Source organism: Heptranchias perlo, chromosome 11 (genome assembly GCF_035084215.1).
Source record: "Heptranchias perlo isolate sHepPer1 chromosome 11, sHepPer1.hap1, whole genome shotgun sequence".
Classification (NCBI taxonomy): domain Eukaryota; kingdom Metazoa; phylum Chordata; class Chondrichthyes; order Hexanchiformes; family Hexanchidae; genus Heptranchias; species Heptranchias perlo.
The window spans coordinates 49,406,423-49,430,023 of record NC_090335.1 but is presented as its reverse complement, the minus strand read 5'-3'; the positions used below and the strand labels follow the sequence as shown (position 1 = coordinate 49,430,023).

The 23,601-nt window shown below is 39.3% G+C and overlaps 1 protein-coding gene across 4 annotated transcripts in view; it reads right to left on the bottom strand.

Moving 5' to 3' along the window:
- tbx15 (T-box transcription factor 15) overlaps window positions 1-23,601 on the bottom strand; it is a 79,604-nt gene that overhangs the window by 37,434 nt on the left and 18,569 nt on the right. For 2 of the 4 annotated variants that reach the window (XM_067992971.1, XM_067992974.1), the window contains exons 2-3: window positions 4,926-5,151; window positions 1,247-1,348 (exon numbers count right to left, since the gene is read on the bottom strand). In XM_067992971.1, coding sequence (XP_067849072.1) covers window positions 1,247-1,348; window positions 4,926-5,151 — 328 coding nt within the window. Of the gene's footprint in view, window positions 1-1,246; window positions 1,349-4,925; window positions 5,152-11,946; window positions 12,024-23,601 lie in introns of those variants that run through there. The other 2 variants (XM_067992972.1, XM_067992973.1) reach the window with 2 other exon arrangements.

Genomic DNA, 23,601 nt, shown 5'->3' with positions numbered 1-23,601 from the left:
GGGAATAGCTAAAGGGATTTCTATCCTTTCAGCTTTGTTGACTGCAATTTTTACTCCAATTGTCAAAACTTCAAGAAAGTCTTACTTAGCAAACTGACAGTTTTAGCAAAAAGGCACAAATGCACAAGGGGGATAAAGTCTCCAAGATCTTCAAATGTAAAAGAAAATAAATGCTCACTACGAAAGAAAACTGCACTCCAACACTAAATGAAACACCAGAAAGCTTGCTGTAAGAATTAGGTCATAGTAGGTCAGGCAGACAGGTGCCCATTTTATACAGGCAAGCTGCATACTGAGGGCAGATCCTTGTCCACTGTTATGAAATTCAGAGTAGGATTTCATTTGAATACTTTTACTATTTTAATGTGGCTTGAACTTGCTTGTAGTGCTGTCTCCTTTCTGCCCCAAAACGTGTGAGTCGTGAAATACAGTGCAGTATGAATCAGGTGTGAGATGGTGTATCCAATGATTCAACCTGCACACACCACAAACAAGGTTCTGTACTGCCAGTGGACGTTTGTAAAATTGGGGCTGAAGTGTAAGTTCCGCATTGTGTTGAACCATGTGTAAAAAGTGTTCAAGGGTCCTTAAGTTAGCTTAATTGTTTACAGAATGCTGATGCTGCTGCCCACACATTGTAAACATTTCAATATTAATTGCTGGAAGAGGAGCTCTGCACATATTTACAGGCCCTCATATGCAGAACAAAATTGATGTTTCAGCCAGAGTGTAAATAGGGAATTGCCTGACTGAAACCCAGAGTCACTAAGCAATATCCTCTGTAAATTATTTCATCCTGTAGTATAGGAGACATCAAGTACATCATAGTAAACCAAGCTAAAATGAGTTAAACAAAACATGTTAAAGTAATGGCAAAACCAATTTAAAAATCACATCAGATCATGTAAGTTTAAAGTGAAGTTTCATTTTGACTATTACAGTGAATTATTCAACGATTATTCACATATTAGACATGTTTTAGTTTGACAATCATTTGGAAACACCTTAGAGGAGCAACAATGAGATCCAACCCTAAAAAACAGAGATGCTTCATTAAGGTATGTGGAACTAATTTTAATGTTCCTGTTGTAATTCTCCTTCCAAAGTGCATCCTTCTCTTATAAACAATGAATATCTAAATTATTAAATGATCATGGAATAACCAGATTGAAACCCAAATTTTTGGACTATAATTAAAGATATCCATACAGTTAAACAGCAGTGGCCCAACTATTGTGGAACATACCGGTATCTCTTGTTATCGACAGGGATGATATCCATTGCTATGTAATATTGCTGATGAGGATCCAGCCCTGTGATCTTCACTCTCATTGCTGGGAACATTCGCCTGTGAATAAAATTAACCATGTTTTTAATTATAAAGAAGTAGTTCATAGGTTATACGTTTCCCCCTTTCTCTTTAAGCCCCTCAAGCCATTACCATTCCCTGACTGAGAGCACAACCAATTGCTAATTGGTAGAGCAGTGGATGAACAAGAGCAGTCTGGGAATTGACTCCTCCATTCTCTCTCCTTCTCTTTAGGCTTAGGCACACCGCTGAGAGGGAAAGAGAAGAATGTGTTTCCCCACCAAACATTTTGGGTATAAGTTCTGTCCCCCTCTACCCCCATTCAAATGTTGGAATTGCTTAATATCCCCACTAACTCATTACACATGGTTGCACCTCCAGCAGTAGGGAAACATCTAGCTTCACTCATCAGATCCTCAAACCTTCGTGTGTGGGAAACTTTTGGATATTAACTCATCCTCTAGTCTATAGCTAAGTTATAGAGTTTGGCTATTAAACACAACCTGAGGTGTAACATCCAGTAAAAATCAAAATCACATGCTTTTACCACACAACGCTTTAGTCGCTACCTGTTATTCAAAGCTCCAAACCCCACAACGGTGATAATTTTTGGTTAATCAACTCTTGGCCAGTTCCAGCCCATCAGTGCAACTCCATTTGAAGCTTTACGTTACTGAATCAAAATAGCAGGCTGTCAGCTCTGCTAATTATTCTTTAGGAAAACCAGTAAGTCAGTTTCAATGAGTAAACTTGTCTTGGTACTGAATGTTTAGGTTTGATTTATCCCGAGCTGACACCAGGTACACCCTGAACAGTTGGACAAGTGATAATGGGTTCAGTGTTTTGACATGACTTAATGCGTCCCATTTATTAACCTATTTGGCCTTTATAAATGACAACACATTCAACAACAGAAACACAGTATATCCTGGATGTAACAAGCAGATCCTAGGAGAGAAAAGGTATAGGGTGCAAATCAGAAATAAAACTATAGCAAAAGTGAAGAGCGATTGTTTTCATTTACTTTAGGGCATATATTAGGAACATTGAATGTATATGGTGTTTCCTTGTATTTGGTAATACCCAACATTATGTTTCCGCACCTTAGAAAAGTATACAAAGGGAAACTTGTTTCTATGTAATTGAAAGTTGGTGAGTCCAAGAAGGGTTAATTCTGTTTGAACCTGATTTGCAAGCTGTCCATACTTGTACAGATTCAAATTCACTTTCAAAGAGTTCTTGAGTTCCAATCATTTTACATATGGCCTGTCGAGCACAGAATGAGTGGTGACATCTATGCATAATGCAAGAGAGTTGTGTGCTCAGAATTCATTGCAATGAAATTTAATGCTAGTTTGCATTTTCGCCTTTGCCCTCAGTTAAAAAGCATTTCAACAAGGGAATAAGTGAAAGTGAAATTATATGGCAGAAACACTTTAGGGAGGGGAATTAAAGACTTTTTTTTTATTAACTTTGACTGCCCCAGGGATTTCCTTCCCCTTTAAACTTTTCAATGTTATAAACTTATAGTTAGTTCTGAATGAAATCTGTGCAGGGTAAGATTCTGAAAATGATTCTTTGATATGGTCAGTAACATCTGTGTGGTTATTTTGCAATCCTTTCCCAGTTATATTTTCAATGACTCATTTGAAAACATTTTCAGAGTAATGCCCTGTTCAAGCTGCTTACTTGCAAGATGAAAGTTTTTTTTTTGAAAGTTGTTCCATCAGATTCAGGGAGGTTTTTTTGAAGAGTGCCTGCATGATGCCTGGTGGTCAACATGTTGGAGCACTAACAGGTTATTACTCAGAATGGTAGATCTGGCTTGTGTCAGTGATTCTTTAATTATTCCTCATTTCAGTTGAGCAGTCCGGATAGAGCAGTAAAATCAGGGGCCACGTCAACTCAAAGTTCCCTGATACATTTTCTAGCAGCTGGGTGGATAGCTCCATAAACAGTGGTCTGGGAGCAAATCTCTCCAGGAATGGTCATCTAGGGGGTGGGAATGGAATTCTATAGAGGGGAATGAAATAAGTGTGTATTGAGAGAGAGAGTTCAATTTATGAAAAAGCAAGTTTCAGAATAAAAAATTAATTAATTTTTTCCCAAAACTCTATGTCAACCCCCTTACACATGGGGCTGAAGGGGAGATGGCTGGAGTCTCAGGGAGGAGGAGGCTGCCTCTCAATGGTGGACAGGCGGGGGATTTTCCAGTTGCACGGGACCCGTGGGCAACAAAGCTTCACCTGTAGTGGTGTAGGCACCCACTGACCCCATGCAAATGAGATGTTGTCCTGCAGATCCTGCAAACTCTGGTGTGATCAGTGCTGGAGGGCACAGGCGGGTGCCATCCCAGCGTAACTGCCAGGATCGCAGCCTGTGGACTTTTAAAGCACAGCCCCTAGAAGGCTTAAGCCAGAAAAATAAATCCATAAAGCTCAGATCAACATTCCTATTAATAAATCATCTCCAAAAATGTAAAAATTGGGGGCATAGGTTAAGTAAATTATTTCAACTTTTTAATTCATAGGAACTGTGATTTGAATAGTTTCCTTTTCAATCCCTGTATTCCTAGCCAGATGTTGGCAACTTCAAATCTCATGAATCCAAGTTTTGTTAACTCTTCGCTGGGCTGCTAACTTCACATGAATCTTCCATGTTGAAAGAATGGGGGGTGGGGGGGAAGCAAGGGTGTTTCTTGAAAAATATTTATTTTACTATATTTACTATTTACTATATTTTAAGAATGTAATCAGTGTAACAAAAGGTGAACATTTTCAGGTGTTTGTTTTTGAACTTTTTTCGCATTAATTTTCTGTTCTTCCCTCCTGTCCTGAAGACATTGATTCCTTGCTGGGGTACAGTTCAAAAGGCACTGGGGCCTCCTGCCACCCTGCCCAGTGGCCATCATTCACATGGTGTTAGCTTTGATTCGATCCTCACCTGTCTAGAGACAAGTGCACTTACAACAGGGCTCACTAGATGGTAATAAAGAGAGGGAACCGTAGCTCCCTAACATGAGGTACTGAAGCTATTTGTAGCAACAACTCACACTTATGTAGCACCTTTACCAACGTTCCAAACTACTTTACAGCAAATTGGAATTCAGTAAGCAAAAAGTGAGAATAATTACAGGAACTAACCATAGGGACAGTCAAAAAGGTAGGTTTTAAGGAGGCTTTTGAAAGCATGGAAACAGGTTACTAGGAGGAGGTCAAGGAGTGAATTCCACAGCGTAGGGATGTAGTGACTAAAAGTTCTGCCACCGATAGTAGAGCAGAGGGAGGGGTTCACAAAGAGCAGACCAGAGTTGGAAGAGCAAAGGTTGCATGTTGGGACATAAGGCTGCAGAAGATTGAAGAGGAAAGACGGAGAGAGGCCATGGACCAACATGAAAACAAAAATTTCAAAATCAATGCTCTGTGGGTTGGGGAGCCACTGGAGGTCATAGAATAGGATAAAAGACAGTTCTGGATGCATTGGAATTTATGTAGGAGGAGCTTGGGAGTCTAGCATGAAGATCATTGGAAAAATCAAGCCTTGAAACAGTGTCTCAGGCTGAGGTCTACTAACATGGCACAGATTTAAATGATCAAAAGAAAATTTTGTTTGGTACCTTCCAGCTTTGGTAATAATCATTTCGGTGCCAATGTCGTGAAATCTTTTCCAGAGATCTGCACATTGCAATTCCATCTGAATCTCATCCATGGAGGAGGTTGGGAGAGATGAGGTGGAGTTGGGAGTGAGTTCTGTGGGAGAGCTGTAGGAACAGGTTGTATGTTGGGTTGGGCTCTCACCCTCTGCTCCTGGGCTCTGCTCCTGATCTGAGCTTAGCTGGGACTCTGCAAACACAACAAAAGAAATCTCATTAGACAATATTCAGGGATAAAGGAAACTATAGGTCATGAGAAATATGAAGTAAAAAGCACCAGAAAGAAAAGGATAAGTTAGCACTTCATGTGCAACCCTTTATCATAACCATTGTAGGCAGAAAAGAAATGTTAATAAAAGTTACTGGAGTGTCAGCCATCATCCCTCCAAAAAGGAGGTAAGGCCTAGTTATCATTCTTTCCTTTACTATTTTAAATTCTATTTGCTTATTATCACCTCTTTTTAAGGGCCATGTTCCTTCATTCTACCATCAGTGGCAGAGACCTCAGCCATCTTTTCTCCGAAGTCTGGTACTCTCTTTCTAAGCCGCATTCCCTTGCTGCATCACTCCCCCACCTTGAAATGCTTATTTTCAGAACTACTTCTTTGACTGCACCTTCAGCCACCTCCCATAATTTCCTTCTTACTCCTGCTCACTTCTGATTCCCAAATGTAATGCGCTTTGGTATGTTTAGCTAAGTTAAAGGTGCTAATAAATGTAGGTTGTTGTATAAGCCCCTTTTTGTCATTGATGGCCTTTATTATTGATCTCATTTATTGTCAGCTTTCACTTCTTGTCATATTTTAGCACATATAACTGCACTTTAGACAATAAGAGGTTTGACTATGATGATTCCTTTGGCATTGTCTCACGGTATTGATAGTTTTGAGATTTACAAGGCTGCTGATGACATCTTCTCATCATGTTAACACAGTAATGCAGTAACACAGTTAACCTGTGAATCACAATTATATTTTCTGCATTCATTTTCAGTTTCCACTATGAAAAATTTTGGTGTTCAGCCTAATCTAGTCTAGTCTTCTCACAGCGCTGTGAAAGTTTTCAGAATGGTGTTCCTTTTAAACTGCTAGTATTGGCAAATTATTTACAAATATGTAGAAGCAGGAACTGAAAAGAAGTGAATTGATGATTATCATTGCAACCCTAGGCCTATTTACACAAGTGACTTGTACAGATCCATTACCAGCACTCAAGGCTTTAGTGTAAATCCTTGTTAAGCTAGTTCCAGTGTAAGATATAAAAAGCTGACTCATTTAGATCCTGGTTCTGCACTGGTAGCTCAAAACAATAAGCAAATTAACAGCAGTATAAACACCTCTCCCCAATTTGCATGTTATTCTTGAAATTAATCACTTTTTCCCCACTGCCTCTGTAAACATTACAGGTTTAATTTTGCTGGTGGTTTACATTGCTACTACCTCTGCTGAGTACATAACGTAGTTTAAGATTATTTTAGCTGCTATCTCAAGATAAAGTACAAATATATGAATGTTTATTCCAATGATTAAACAACAGATTCAAGCAGTTAATGAACCAACTGTTAACATAGCTCGCAATAGACATTGTAGCAATATTGGATCATAGACATTTACCACATTTGAAAAAAGTTACATCCAGTGTTTACCCAGCATTCAGCATCAGAATGCTTTAGTAACAGAGATTATGAAAATATTCAAGCCAACTAAAAAGTAACAATGTTTAACATGTTCAGATAACACTTTAGCGGCGGTGTTAACCTGTTTAGTTTAAATGGGTCAATGTTTCTGTTAAAATAATGGGCAGAGGAATGTAATATGAATGTGTTAAATGTTTGTCCACTAATATCGCTGTTACAAGTTTCAGTCTCATCTTAGATAGTCTCTCGGCTACTGCAGTGTTAGTCATTCCTGTAAGCAGTCCAAGTATCCTACATTTAGGCATGTGCCCGTACTGTCCAATATCTAGTTTTACAACAACAACTTACATTTAACGTAGTAAGATGTCCCAAGGCACTTCACAGGCGCGTTATCAAACAAAATTTGATGCCGAGCCACTTAAGGAGATATTAGGACAGGTGACCAAAATTTGCTCAAAGAGCTAGGTTTTAAGGAGCGTCCTAAAGGAGGAAAGAGAGGTAGAGAGGTGGAAAGGTTTAGGGAGGGAATTCCAGAGCTTAGGGCCTAGGCAGCTGAAGGCACAGCCGCCAATGGTGGAGTGATTAAAATCGGGGATGCGCAAGAGGCCAGAATTGGAGGAGTGCAGAGATCTCGGAGGGTTGCAGAGATAGGGAGGGGTGAGGCCATGGAGGGATTTGAAAACAAGGATGAGAATTTTAAAATCAATGCATTGCCGGACCGGGAGCCAATGTACATCAGCAAGCACAGGTGTGATGGGTGAACGGGACTTGATGCGAGTTAGGATACGAGCAGCAGAGTTTTGAATGAGCTCAATTTTATGGAGGGTGGAAGATGGGAGGCCGGCCAAGTGTAACAATAATACCTCCTTATTATCTAAACTGGATATTTGTGACTTTCCCATGTGTATCCTTCAATCTCTCCAAAAGTGGATCGAGCAAACATTTGGTGAGACGAGACCAATACAAGTCTTTAAGCTGCTTTATCTCACAGCACATGAAATACAGAGCAACAGTTATGATTGAATTCAGTCATTTCAATCAGTACATCTTGTCTTCATGTAATAATACAAAATAATGAACATTTTATGCTTCCCCACATCAATAGTTTGTGTTGTTTGACTTAATCAGAATAACTACTCTCTCTTGCATTCCAACCTCCTTTTAGCCTTTGCAGGGTTTGGCTGTCTTGTAGCTTTCTGTTTCAAAAAACTGACCGACTGTCTCTGTCTCTGTGTTTTATCTCCTTCTGTTCACAGCCAGAAAGGGATCAGAGACTTTTTATTACAATGTGTATGAGATGATTAGCAACTATTAAGACAGGTTAATGAATTGCTTATTGTTTACGGTCTTTGGGGAAGAAAATGAACATCTATTAGTATGTTAACCATCTACATCGTAGTGCCTTTTTTAAACTTATGCAAATACATTGGACCATAATTTGCTGTAGCAGGGCATATAATGGCATCTGCTGTTAGTTAGATTTGCCCTTGCATGTTTAGCTTTTCAAAATTTTGGTTGGTACTTTGTTGAAAGTGTGAGCTGATAACGTGGCAGCGAGGAAAACTGGGCATTTGGGACCTGAGTGAACAGGGCAAGCAACTGTGTATCTCTGTGTAATCAATCAGATTAAAAGATTGTGACATTAACAGTGCAAGGACTGGGAAGGAAGTGTAAATTAGAGTGGGTGAATTCAATATCAAATCAGGTACAGAGAGAGAAATTAAGAGAGGGAAAGAAAGATTGGATTAAGATAAAGAAAAAAGAGACAGAAAGGAAAAGTTACAAAAAAGTTTTAATTTAAAATTTAACATTTTTAAAATCTCGAACAACAATTAAAACCTGAAGGAATGAGACTCCATATTTGTAATAGTTCATTTTCAGTGCCAGAGAGGTTGATTGGCAGAAATTAACACTTATCATGGCGTTAAAAGGGTACTTAGACTGGAATGGACAAAACTTAATTTTCTGTGGAAAGTTTAGTTTGTATCTACTGCAAAAATACAGCAGCTTCATGCCACTCAATGCATTTCAATGATGAGGCAGACAGCGAGATGCTGTTTTTGCAAGGATAATGGCGGAGTGGCGCAACTCGGACAGCAACTTTTGGATATCACGTTTAATCACGCATCCGCCCCTCGCCTGAAGTTGCTGTACCGTTTCCGCATAAATAACAACTAGCATTATTAGCCTTACCATTATTTTCAGCAAAATCTGGGCCAATTATGCTTTGAAACATAACATTTGAAAAGTAACTTTTTTTTTCCAAATGCTTTTTTTGTGGAAAAATGATCTAAAAATCCCAAAACATGACTTAGTTATTTCTAGCCTTAAGTTTATTTAGATAGAAAAAACACTTGTGCAATATCTGAGATAATGCTTCACGGTTAAATTTACCTATTCGAAAGATACTAAATACAAAATCAACCATACCTATTAATCACTATGAGAGGAGACTTGATGCCAATCACAATTGTGTTCAGAATTCTTGAATGGCAAAATCGATCAGTCAGTTACCTCAGTCATATCAGTGACTCCATTATGGTTAACAATAGATCAGTGTTTACATGCTCCATTTAGTATGTGTCAATCCAACTTTTAGCTGAAATATCTTCACATCCAGGCAAAACAAAAAATCTAATTTGAAGGGAAGAGTGAACATACAGATAAATCCTGATGGATGTATCACTAGACTGCCAAGTTTACACATGGATGAAAATTGTGCTTGATTGAGGGTTTTTGTAAATTACTGGTTAAAAGTAGCCAATTGGCAGGGTATTTGGATCACAGCCTAATAAATGATTCAATCAGTCTAAACAACATTAACAGAAAACACTTAACAAAAATACACATTTTGCAGAGAGGTGATTGCATTTTTGAAACATGTTGATGTCGCTCAGTAAAATATCTGTGCATTAACTATAATTAGTGAATTTGAGTATTAAAATCCAGATAATGGGCAAGACTCAGTTTGAAGGAGAGTTCTGAATCTAAATATTATGCTTTAATGAGGAATTTTATATAATGGGAATGACCCCAAATGATTTGATAGATTTGAATTCTCTGCATGGAATAGTAATTCATATATCCGGAGTTGACTGTATTTTTTAAGAGCTGCAGATCAAATTCATCAATTTCAAATGCTGGGCCATGGTAGCTTACAATGCTTTATAGAATTATGATGATTGGGAGTGAATAATATAATTGTTTTGTAAATAGAGTCATAGAGTACAAGAGTAAAGTTACAGTTGTACAGAACATTGGGTAGTCAACAGTTAGAGTCTTGTGTGCAGTTTTGGGCACCACATTACAGAAAGGACATTAAAAGCATAGAATAGAGAATGTATATCTTAGATTCACTCCAGGTTGATGCAGCATTCACTTGAGTCAAAGTGGAGCTGTTATCAACAAGGTTGTCAAGTACTGAGGTACATCTCAAAAACATTTGATTATAAGTTGAATAGATTATTTTGATGCACTGGTGAGGATACAATTAGAATATTGTACATAATTTGGACAGCCTGGGAGAGAATGTCCACAGGGTTTTCCAGATCCCCCACCAGTGGAAGAGTATTGGAAACTTGAGAGAAATGGCAGAAATGGCCATCCCGCTGATCTTCCATCAAAGTTATGGCAGTGGATTCAAGAGAACCCCAGGGAAATTCCAGGCTCCTATCTTCAAAGGAACACTGATGCATTGGTGAGAATATTGAGAAGAGCAGTAAGAATAATTCAAGGAATTATGGCTCCAAGTTATGACAAGAAACTTACAGGAGTCAATTTGTTTGCACTGTGAAAAAAAAATGAGAGGGAACACAATCCAAGTTTTTAAAATACTAAGAGGAATGGGTATTAGGTATAGGTATGCAATTTAACTTAGATTCTAATCGCAGAAATACAGAACATGAGCGAAGAATTAACAAGACTCAAGCAAAATGAGATATTCAAAAAAAATTGTACCACAGGGTAATGGATATGTGGAACAAGTACTGTGATTTAATGTGATAGGTGTGAAGGGGATGTGAAATGGTACATTGGAGTTGTACAGAATGGGATTAAACAAGATGTGGATAGGCACAATGGAATTCTCTGCTGTATCAGAATTATATTTAAAGCTGCTTTGTATTTATCCAAAATGTTATTAATGGATGTAGGCATAGGATGGGAAGAATTTTATAGATTATTGCTTTTAAAAGAATGAAAAATTAATAACATTTTAACACAAGAACAGTTTAATATATACTACACTCCTCCAGACCTGAAATATTATATAATACAAGTCATCAAACTTGTCAACCCTATAGAAAAATGATTAAAATAATTTTCAGAGCAATGAAACATCGATGATGCAGAATGCCAGTGTTCAACATTTCCTGCTCAGAAAGTTACTTTGGTTTACATGCAGTCACTGTTCCTACCAGAGTTCACAATTTAAACAGCAGCTCTTCAAACCTCTATCTAACTTTAGCAGTTCATAAAGCAAGCTAGACTGGCACACAGAATATAGCTGACAGATCAGGGGGTTGGTGTTTCACATTCCTGAGTAATGCAATATTTAGAAATACAGTATTTAAGGTATTGCATCGTATCAATGTACAAATGCAGCATTTTTAAGGAATGTTTCATGAGATGTTATGTTAAATTACTCCCTTATGTTATATAGTGTGCAGTATATTTCCCATGAATCCACTGCTGACCTCCCTTCCCTGTTGTACGATCTTATGATGTAAGAGCTGAAGGCACATGACTTATGCATTCAGGTTCTGTGTCATTAGCACCTTTGTTACCCATTCACCTTAACATGTTGCTTTAACTATAGGCAATGCAGCAGGCATTTAATGGTGAAGAAATCTAACTTTAAAAAAAATTATATACAACAGACTACATAATATATTGAATATCAAACATCTGGCAGATCGAAAAGTAGTAATTAAGCATTACAATCCTACTGGGATTTATAAAGTGCCTGAGGCTCTCTCACTGTTTATGACGTGCTCAGAAATACTGAACTGAATGACAATCTTGTAACTCATTGTCATTCATCTATTGCTGTACATGCATCTGATCCCTCAGTGTATATTGTTAATACATTTAAATTTCCACTTTAAAAATACACGTCTTGAAAGATATTATTCCACCTGGAAGGCCCAGTGGAGTGGCACATTGAAGCATTGTGGTGCCACAAAATGGGGGGATGTGGATTAATTCCAAAGATCCCCTATACCCAAGAGTTCAATTTTTTACCCACTCCACTGTGTGAAGTGCTGAATAGAGGTCAATAGTTTCCCCTCAGGGAAGGAGGCAGGGAAAATTAAAGTGGAAGAGATTTCCAAGCCAGCCACTCTTTCATACCTCTAGGTTGATGCAGCATTGGTGGAGGTTTGGCAGCAGGATGCCTTCTTGGTTGTGAATTGCTCATGGGGTAGGAATGTCCAATTGAATAAAGGGAAAAAAAATAACAAAGAGGGTTGTTACCTACACAAAAAAAAGTTAATTCAAAGTACCAGAGCCAACATTAAAGGTCCTCATTTTACATCAGTGATTCCCCTTGGTATTAGGTAAATTAATGAAACGTTACAAATAGAAAAATCAGGAACTATATAAAATCACAAGACTGCACTAGCTTTCTTAAACCACATAACAATTTACATAGCTTTAAAAAGCATGTGAAGTTGAATGGGGCAACTGGTTTGAGTCACAGATTCTTACCACATATCCCAGCCCAAATACTTCTGCAATTTTGTCAGTTCTCATTCAGCTGCCAGGTGGGAAGTGAAGAAGCTTGCCCTAAGGGCAAAAAAAACCTGATGGAACTCCTGTTCATATTACATTTATTTAACCATCATCTTTGGGTTGAACAACAGTGTGACCCAGGATGTCATGGAAGCAATTTCCAAAGTGAACAATAGTTTGCCTAAGGACATTGAGCAAAAGTCGACTAAATTAACCAAGATCTAGACTTAGCAAGTCACATCTAACTTCGTGAGGTTAGTTAGTTGTACTTGCTTCCATTTTGAATATGCGTTTTCTATATTCTGTCCTCATTATAGAATTTATGGGCATCTGTTGATCCATTTTGTACTGCACTCAAGGGAACCAAGAGATTAAAATGAAGAAGTGCTTCCAAATGTCTTGATAAAATTTTTGTATGTCAGAAATTTACTTGGGTGGAGAGGTTTTGAAGAGCAAACAAACTAAATGTTTCTATTGAGGATTTCCCCCCTCAATTTTCTATCCTTTTCTCTCATTTTTCCAGAATGTAACAAGTCAGTCTTGGGAGTAATTCCACAAGCATCCACCACTCTCTAGTATCTTGTTCAAGTGGACATTTCTCATGAGTGAACCTAGTTAGTGAATGTCAGCCTATTTAATCATGGGTAGTAAGCCTCATCTGTCCTTGACATCCACACGCATGTTTCTTTCAGTGGGCACCACTGGATAATGATTAGCAGCAGGAACCATTGCTGATTTTCCCCTTACTATCCCAATGTCTATGGATATTATTCATTTTTAAGCTATCTGCTCCTGTGGTTCTTACCCTCCTCTGAATTGATTATTCTAGCTCCAAGTTATTTGTTCAATATACAGCATATATTTAATTGTACAGAGAGAGAATCACTTGTGCTATACATGCCAATGATAATGTCTCCTCATGGTTGGTATAGCCACATCATGATATATAATCAGGTTGTGAGAATTTAGGGTCAAACACAGAACAATTCTAATTTCAACTCCTGAAATTAAAATGTCATTTATGAAAATCAGGTGGGTTATGAAACTGGGAGAAAAAAGGAAAACGTGTTTATTTTTCATTTATTTTATTTCTGAACTCAATGGGTGTAGTAAATGTTAAAAGGCATTGCTCCCATTTTGATTCCTGCCCGTCAATCAAAACTACATGTGTGAGCACTTACACTGGAAATTCCATCTGGCAGAAGTAACATTTGAATGGAGAAAGTACAAAAAAAATCAGAAATGTGTCTTTAATAAGAATTCCTGTTTTGATATTCTTCATATTGACCGTAGAGGGTAAGGATATTTTGTAATTTCTCCAACTGCCTAAATTATGTCTTATTTCCAGCTCTTTCATTTTTATTCCAATTTTACTGGATCTTGTGCTTAAAAAAATGCAATTGCCCTGTCCAAAACTTTAACAAAACAGAAAATCTAAAACCCTTGTTATATTTCCATTCTCTGCAAATAAAAATCATACAAATCTTGTCCGTGTTGCGACTTTGTATCTGTTATACTATATATCAGAATTTGAAATGTCAAGAAAGTTAATTGTATATATATTTACAATTACAATGTGCATTATCAATATATTATGTGTCCTTAAAATAAATGATTACACTCCATACATCACATGATGTGGCACAGTTTCACAAACATATTGAAAGTGTACCTTCAAAAATATGTGATTAATTTTAAATAAAAATTTATCAATGTACTTCCACCCAATAGCACAGTGGATAACAGCACCACCCTCTGGAGATACTGAGGCCAATAGACCAGGAAGATCTCAGGTTCAATTCCTGGTCTACACTGAATTAGCTGATGTCAACTAAGCTGGTGACAGAAGCATTACAATTAAACCTGGGCTAGAGAGGTGAAAAGAATCAGCTAAAGATCTCACTCCAATTGCCATCCAGTCACCTATGCTGGAACATCAGGTTAGGACAGAAATGGGTCTGGTTGAGATGCTCCTAAGGTCAAATAGCTTGTTGTGTCTCACACATAGCACCCGGGCAAGGTTCTAGAGCCATGCCAGCGCTCGGAAGACCATACCTCAGTTTCTAGAGTAAGTAATTAATCAAACGATATTTTAAAGATTTCAGAAGGTGGATTATTCATTGAGAACTGGCATCTCAGTGGAATCATATATTACTATTTAAGATCACTTTGTTTTTCCAAATTTACAGGCTACATTGTTAAAAAGTATAAATTTCACTTTAGACAAATGCACTGAGGGCAACCTGCTGACCCAACATGGAGTTGTATCAATGTTCAGTGGAGCAGTGGGACATTAGTTCACACCTGTGATTTCTGGATATTTGCTCAGTTGCCTGGAGAAGGTGTCAGATTCCCCACAGGAAAGGGAGGAAAATCAGCCAGTGCGGCAGTTCTCAAGTATCTGTCATTGGCCAATCTCAGAGCAACTTTGGTAGAAACCTGGAAAAAGTTAACTGCCATCCTGTTGTCTGGAGAATGGGAGATGTACAAAGCAGCCAGTGTAGATGATAGTTGAGATACAGCGTTTTAGATATAAGGATAGTAAATATCTTCATTCAGGCCCTTTGTTTTCTAATAGTTTGCCTTTTTCAGCCATCTGAGGAGCAACAAAGCTGATTCTAGGTTTTAGATCACTGCTCTTTGAAAGGAGGCTAAGGAATTTTTTAATTCATTCCCAGAATGTGGGCGTTACTGGCGAAACTGGCATTTATTGCTCACCCATAGTTGCCCTGAAAAGGTTATGGTGGGCTGCCTTCTTGATTTGATACAACTGAATGACTTGCTAGGCTACTTCAGAGGGCAGTTAAGAGTCAACCACATTGGTACAGGACTAGAGTAATATATAGGCCTGACTGGGTAAGAACAGCAGGTTTCTTTCCCTAAAGGACATTAGTGAACTGGTTGGTTCAGATTGTTTTTACAACAATCTGACAGCTTCATGGTCACTTTTACATATTTTAAAAAACTGAATTCAAATTCTCAAATTGCCATTGAAGGATTTGCACTCATTGTCCTTTGGATTATTAGTCCAGGCCTCTGTAATACTAGTGCAGTAACATAACCAGAACACCATCATACCCAAATAGCGATATGCACACTGAAGAGAATTGATAAGGTGGATACAGAGAGGTACATTGTGAAAACCGGGATAAGGGACCAGAATAGATCATTTCAGGTCAGAGAAGTCGTAATTCAACATAATTTAAGGAATAGCTTCTTCATGTTTAGAGTTATGGAACAGACTGACACCTAGGGATGATGATGTGATCAGGGTGCAGTGGTACCAGAACTGCTGCTCTCTGTGCACTGTGTGCACCTGTCCTCCACTGAGCTGTCAGCATGTTGTCATGCAAGGTCAGTTCATTTAAATACATTTTTGGGCTTAGCACATGAAGTGTTGGGAGTTTGCTGGCAGAGAGGGTGGGTTATTTGGCAATACCAGCTCTTAAAAAGGAACTGGTTGCAAAAGTTTTAAAAATGCCAAAGCAAGGCATAGAAATAGAACAGCACCATTCCAAGATTCAGCTTTGGAGGTGCTACTGTAGGAGGTGCTACAGAGAAGAGTGAATCTTTTTTGAAGTGGAAGAGCACCCTTCAGTAAAGGATACTGCCAAGAAACCTAGATAGAGGTGATAGGGAGAGTGAATACTGCCTCACCTGTGTTTCAGACCTGGGATCAGGGGAAGAATAAATTTGCTGGTCTACTTCAGGTTGCCAAGGTAAGTCTGCTCACACTTTGCATAATTTAACAGTGTTGTCGTATAATGCATCATAAAAACATTATAATGTAAGTGTGGTGTGGCATTATAGAGGCACAACGTGCAGTTCTATATAGTTCCTGTGCTTTCCGAATGCACATGCATATCCATGTTTTACCAGGTCACTTTGCATTGTTACCAGCACAATGTACTTTGTTCTGTAGCCCAAGAAATGTGACAAGCAACAAAGACCAAACATGCTACCAACACAAGGTAGCTGCAGCTGCATGTTGACATATTTACATAAGGTGGCTGGTGGTCTGGGCACTTGGGTCACACATATCTCTATATTGCTTTTCCCAACATATGTTCCTGTTTGGCATCAGTAAAGGCAGATAGGAAGGAAGTCTGTGATGCTGCAGCCATTAACTCCTTATTACAGAGGGCACTGCAAATTCTGGATGCTCTGACAATAGATGAAGTATGGGAGGAGGTATTTTCAGGCAATCCCAAAACTCATGGCTGGTATCATACTTTGCTTTTCATGCTTTCTATCCTTATTTATTCACTCATTCACTCCCTCCCACACAGGCACACTACAAAGTCTTACCACATAAATCTTTGTTTCAAGGGGTGGCTTACTGCCAACATTTTAAAATATATTCTTCTTCGGATCCTTTAGGCATCTAAGAGAAAGAGTGTCAGAATCCAATGTGCAGCCTCAACTCCTACAATGGCAATATATCCAGATATATTCACACTATGATGGTTCCAGCAGGGAGAACTTGGTGAAGCACAAAGCACAAAGAAAATACAGGTGCACTTGGAGGAACTGCAACATCAGCTCTATAGCTTGATAGCTCAACATTAGCATCCATACAGCCATTTGTGAGTGTGCTAGAAGCAACTACAGCGTTGAGGCATCTGTTGAGGAGTCCACAACTTGCATCTGTGCAATATTGTATCACCATGTAACCAAGGTGCACAATACCCATGGGAAATGTGACCACTTCTGCAGCAGAGCCCTTTTGCCTGAGCTGCTAAGTGCAGCCATAGATTCCTTAATGAATGCTATGAGTGAGGCTCTAAAGACCTTGGATTCCAATTTATAGCCTTGTCTGGATTCACCATGTTTGGGAATCAAGGTGAGATAGCCACACATCTCTGAGGAAGTATCCAGTCGCAGGTGAATGGCAGGAACTGGCAAGAATGATGGAGATGCTTCTCAGGGTGGCACCATATCCAGTCACCCCATTCAAATGACTATAAATGTATCAAATAGCATATAGGCACAGACAGCCATTGCAAATTGTACCCACAGTGTCTGTAGTTGCAGGGTCATCTACTTATCCAGCACAAGAAGTATTGGGCCATCTTCATCCTTACAGACCAACACCGACATACAATAAACAATAACTTCACTTCCTCGTGCCACTGGGAAAACATTTAGAAGGAGCACATCATTAGGAAGTAGAAGACATACACAATATACTTCTACTAAGGGGAAACAATGGGGCAAGCCACGCTGAATATACCAGTGTTAGTTGGCTATTCAATGATGAAGGGCATTAAGCCATGCCCAATCCTGCCTTTATTCACACCCACACATGTGTGCTGTACATCAAGAGCTTGAACCGTGGCTGATTCCTAAAAACTCAGATTTCTGTTATTGTTACTGACACTGAAAATAAGTAAATAACATTTGCTGAAGGAACTGTATGCCAGATGTCAACATAACGGTTATATAATGGAAGTCAAACATTTGTGGAAAAAATATTTCACACAGAAGCTCTCTCTATGCTTAATGAGATTGTAGTAAACAGGAATTATGCAGCTGCCCTGATTTCTACAATAAACATTCCCCAGCGGTGTACTGAGACACTGGTGTGCAAGTGAACATTCTCTACCACTGTAGTGAGGTACTGGACTGCTAGTGAGCATTCTCTGATCCTTTTTCATTATTTTATCCACTGACTCTTCTTCTGTTAATTCTAAGGTTCTTGAGGGCTCTGCCCTTTCTCCCACTCTGGTCCTTCTTCATATCTCTCTCTATAAAAGTTTTGAGAGTGTCTGTCTTTCTTCTAAATTCAGACTCCAGAAGTCACACTCTGGATGTCATATTTTGTATCAAATATGAACAAATCACAAATGAACAATCTTAAAAAGGTATACAAAATGGAAAAGAAATCTAGTTATTTTCTGCTGTTTGTCTGATCTTGAGATAACCTGGAGTAGTTGTTGAGATAACAAGGAGAGGGGCTAAGCAGCTGCTGTTTTACAAAAACCTCCAATGACAACAATAATTAGCCTCTAATTGACCTGAGGGACTACTTAGACCATTTCCCCAGAGGAAGTATCTGACACCCACAGGAGATCAGCTACACCAAGGGAAAATTTTAAAAATGAGCACTCTCCAACACCATGCTGAGATAATCAGACACTTTCAACAACAGAAAGAATTCCTAACAATCTAACAATGATGTTACTAATCTATTCTATTAAAATTTAAACACATATACACTGTAATAAATTCATGACATCAGAGAATGATTTAGAATCTGTAATCTAATCTCAGGACTCAGCGGACAGTTTGAAATCACTCAAGATCAACTTGTGAATTTTCATTTTCACACGCTTCCTGATATCATTATTATTCTGTATAATAATGCATATTGTAGGTTTTGTTCCTATAATCCACTTCCAGAATAAAACCCAAGTTGTACTATAGCATCTATCATGCTCTGCCACATACATACTAGTCCTATGTCAGTACTGTGTCACTCTTAAGCTGCAGCTATATTGTAACTATGATCTCAGATTGATACATACAGTGTTCATTCGCAGCCAGCAGCTCCCTGTTTATACCATCTGACTGAAAATTTTATTCTGCCAGCCAGAATAGTTTAGAGATAGCCAGGATAGATCTCTGTGCACAAGTGCATACACACATATGCAGCGCTCTGCTCCTGACCAGAAAATGTTAAATGTATTGAGAAGATAGGCAGAAGTGTTCTCACACTCAAATCATTGAAATAAGTTCTGTTTCGGTTTATAATGGGCATGATATGGTAGTGGATTAATAACCCAGAGCTTGTGAGTTCCTAATCCCACCATGGTAAATTATAAAATTGAATTCAATAATTTATGTCCATCAACTGACCATGCAAGCTGCTGGACTGTTCTCAAAGCCCAACTGCAAGACTGATGTCTGCCAGGGAAAGGAATTTGCCACTCCTACCTGGCCTGGCCTACATCTGACTCCAGTCCCAAACTACATGGTGTAGTACATGGTGTGGCAACCCTCTGAAGTGGAGGAGAGATCTCTGGAAAGCATTTCTGCATACATTGCAGCAACAATGCCATCAGGGCAACCAGTGATGATCAATAAAGTTTGCATTGCCAGTATCATCAATATCCAAATAACAAAGAAAAAAGCGTCTAGCAGGTCCAATGGAACTCTAAGCACTTTTTCAACTAGGCCTGTCACCACACTTGAGTTCAGTTTATAGTCCAAGAAGTATGAGGTGGTCTTCTCTAGGGGATCTCAGACTGCTACCCACCAGACATAGGTCAGAACCCAACTCTAAGTGACACTATCACTTTTGTGTTACTTTGAAGTAGAAACTGCTTCACAGCAATGCAAAGCAGTCTACTCTCAATCATCAGCAAAGTGATGGGGGGTGTCGTCGACAGTGCTATCAAGCGGCACTTACTCACCAATAACCTGCTCACCAATGCGCAGTTTGGGTTCCGCCAGGACTCCAGACCTCAATACAGCCTTGGTCCAAACATGGACAGAAGAGCTGAATTCCAGAGGTGAGGTGAGAGTGATTACCCTTGACATCAAGGCAGCATTTGACCAAGTGTAGCACCAAGGAGCCCTAATAAAATTGAAGTCAATGGGAATCAGGGGGTAATCTCTCCAGTGGCTGGAGTCATACCTAGCACAAAGGAAGATGGTAGTGGTTGTTAGAGGCCAACCATCTCAGCCCCAGGACATTGCTGCAGGTGTTCATCAGAACAGTGTCCCAGGCCCAACCATCTTCAGCTGCTTCATCAATGACCTTCTCTCCATCATAAGGTCAGAAATTAGGATATTCGCTGATGATTGTACAGTGTTCAGTTCCATTCGCAACCCCTCAGATAATGAAGCAGTCCATGCCCGCATGCAGCAAGACCTGGACAACATCCAGGCTTGGGCTAATAAGTGGCAAGTAACATTCGCGCCAGACAAGTGCCAGGCAATGACCATCTCCAACAAGAGAGAGTCTAACCACCTCCCCTTGACATGCAACATCATTACCATCGCCGAATCCCCCACCATCAACATCCTGGGGATCACCATTGACCAGAAACTTATCTGGACCACCCACATAAATACTGTGGCTACAAGAGCAGGTCAGAGGCTGGGTATTCTGCGGCGATTGACTCACCTTCTGACTCCCCAAAGCCTTTCCCCCAGCTACAAGGCACAGGTCAGGAGTGCGATGGAATACTCTCCACTTGCCTGGATGAGTACAGCTCCAACAACACTCAAGAAGCTCGACACCATCCAGGACAAAGCAGCCCGCTTGCTTGGCACCCCATCCACCACCCTAAACATTCACTCCCTTCACCACTGGCGCACTGTGGCTGCAGTGTGTACCATCCACAGGATGCACTGCAGCAACTCGCCAAGGCTTCTTCGACAGCACCTCTACTACCTAGAAGGACAAGGGCAGCAGGCTCATGGGAACAACACCACCTTCACATTCCCCTCCAAGTCACACACCATCCCAACTTGGAAATATATCGCCGTTCCTTCATCGTCACTGGGTCAAAATCCTGGAACTCCCTACCTAACAGCACTGTGGGAGAACCTTCACCACACGGACTGCAGCGGTTCAAGAAGGCGGCTCACCACCACCTTCTCAAGGGCAATTAGAGATGGGCAATAAATGCTGGCCTCACCAGAGATGCCCACATCCCATGAACGAATTTTTAAAAAAGCAGCAGTATAACTGAGACTATTTAGCCTTTTGTCTCTGCACATTCATTTTATAACAATTTAAAAAAGAAAAAAAGATTGCTCTTTAAATCAAAATTTTGCACTCCATAAATAACAACAGGTAGCTGGCAATCTGTTTAAGACTCTCTTGAGTTACTTCTGACATTCATAAATCTCTCAGGTGTCACTTTTGCTGTTTCTTACATCATTGGATCTCACGATCAAACTTGTACAATATCCTTTATATTATATTTTCCGGGCTCTTAGTGGAACAAGGTAGGCATGACCTAAGATAAGAGATTATTAGAGAGCACTTCTCAGCTTGAAGTAGTTCCATTTACAAGGCTCTTTAATGGTGTCCTAGATACAGATTTTTAAGAGTGAGTGGGCGTGTTAGAAAAATGCAGCAAATCTGCAGAGGATGTTTACTGCCACTGTTCTTAATCTCCCTAATGATTGTGGGGTGACTTGTTTTTTCCATTTTTTTCTAAATATTCTAAAACGCCTCTGTACTGCTTCAAATGGTTATATATAGAGCTAACCGAGGAGTCATGTAAATAGGAATATTTTAAAAAGTAAAAACTAAAATGTTATTTTAAAAAACTAAAATCAATGAGGTGCCCTGTGAATATCATTGATAGTATCTGAAGTAGTTACTCTCTCTTTAAATCATTATAATTCTGCTTTAGAACTGCAAAATTATCTCTTTATTATATCCATCCTTGAATTATATGACTAAATTATTCAACTGTCACATATCACAGTCTCTTTTAAGTCTCTAAGTAAATTTAGTTCTGCTTTTCACTGCTTAAATCTTTCTGAGAATGCAGTCAACAGAATAAAGAAATTTCATTTGGTAAACTATGAGTACAAGCTTCCAATATAATATGGAAATTCATAATATTTCATAAGAGAACCTGCTCTCATTGTACTTTATGTGTCATCTGATTCCTAGAGAAAATTAAAAGTAAATTACAACCTTATTCATAGGGTTAGGTGAAGTAGTGATAGGGTTAGGTGAAGTAGTGATAGGGTTAGAGGAAGTAGTGATAGGGTTAGGTGAAATAGTGATAGGGTTAGATGAAATAGTGATAGGGTTAGAGGAAGTAGTGATAGGGTTAGGTGAAGTAGTGATAGGGTTAGGTGAAGTAGTGATGGGGTTAGGTGAAGTAGTGATAGGGTTAGGTGAAATAGTGATAGGGTTAGGTGAAGTAGTGATAGGGTTAGGTGAAGTAGTGATAGGGTTAGGTGAAATAGTGATGGGGTTAGGTGAAATACTGTTAGGGTTAGAGGAAGTAGTGATGGGGTTAGGTGAAATAGTGATAGGGTTAGGTGAAATACTGTTAGGGTTAGAGGAAGTAGTGATAGGGTTAGGTGAAGTAGTGATAGGGTTAGGTGAAGTAGTGATAGGGTTAGGTGAAGTCGTGATAGGGTTAGGTGAAATAGTGATAGGGTTAGGTGAAGTAGTGATGGGGTTAGGTGAAATAGTGATAGGGTTAGGTGAAGTAGTGATAGGGTTAGGTGAAGTAGTGATAGGGTTAGGTGAAGTAGTGATAGGGTTAGGTGAAGTAGTGATGGGGTTAGGTGAAATAGTGATAGGGTTAGGTGAAGTAGTGATAGGGTTAGGTGAAGTAGTGATAGGGTTAGGTGAAATAGTGAGGGGGTTAGGTGAAATAGTGATAGGGTTAGGTGAAATAGTGATGGGGTTAGGTGAAGTAGTGATAGGGTTAGGTGAAATAGTGATAGGTTAGGTGAAATAGTGATGGGGTTAGGTGAAGTAGTGATAGGGTTAGGTGAAATAGTGATAGGGTTAGGTGAAGTCGTGATAGGGTTAGGTGAAATAGTGATAGGGTTAGGTGAAGTAGTGATGGGGTTAGGTGAAGTAGTGATAGGGTTAGGTGAAATAGTGATAGGGTTAGGTGAAGTAGTGATAGGGTTAGGTGAAATAGTGATGGGGTTAGGTGAAGTAGTGATAGGGTTAGGTGAAGTAGTGATAGGGTTAGATGAAATAGTGATAGGGTTAGGTGAAATAGTGATAGGTTAGGTGAAGTAGTGATAGGGTTAGGTGAAATAGTGATAGGTTAGGTGAAGTAGTGATGGGGTTAGGTGAAGTAGTGATAGGGTTAGGTGAAATAGTGATAGGGTTAGGTGAAGTAGTGATAGGGTTAGGTGAAGTAGTGATGGGGTTAGGTGAAGTAGTGATAGGGTTAGGTGAAATAGTGATAGGGTTAGGTGAAATAGTGATAGGTTAGGTGAAGTAGTGATAGGGTTAGGTGAAGTAGTGATGGGGTTAGGTGAAGTAGTGATGGGGTTAGGTGAAGTAGTGATGGGGTTAGGTGAAGTAGTGATGGGGTTAGGTGAAGTAGTGATGGGGTTAGGTGAAGTAGTGATAGGGTTAGGTGAAGTAGTGATGGGGTTAGGTGAAATAGTGATAGGGTTAGGTGAAGTAGTGATAGGGTTAGGTGAAGTAGTGATAGGGTTAGGTGAAATAGTGATGGGGTTAGGTGAAGTAGTGATAGGGTTAGGTGAAGTAGTGATGGGGTTAGGTGAAGTAGTGATAGGGTTAGGTGAAATAGTGATAGGGTTAGG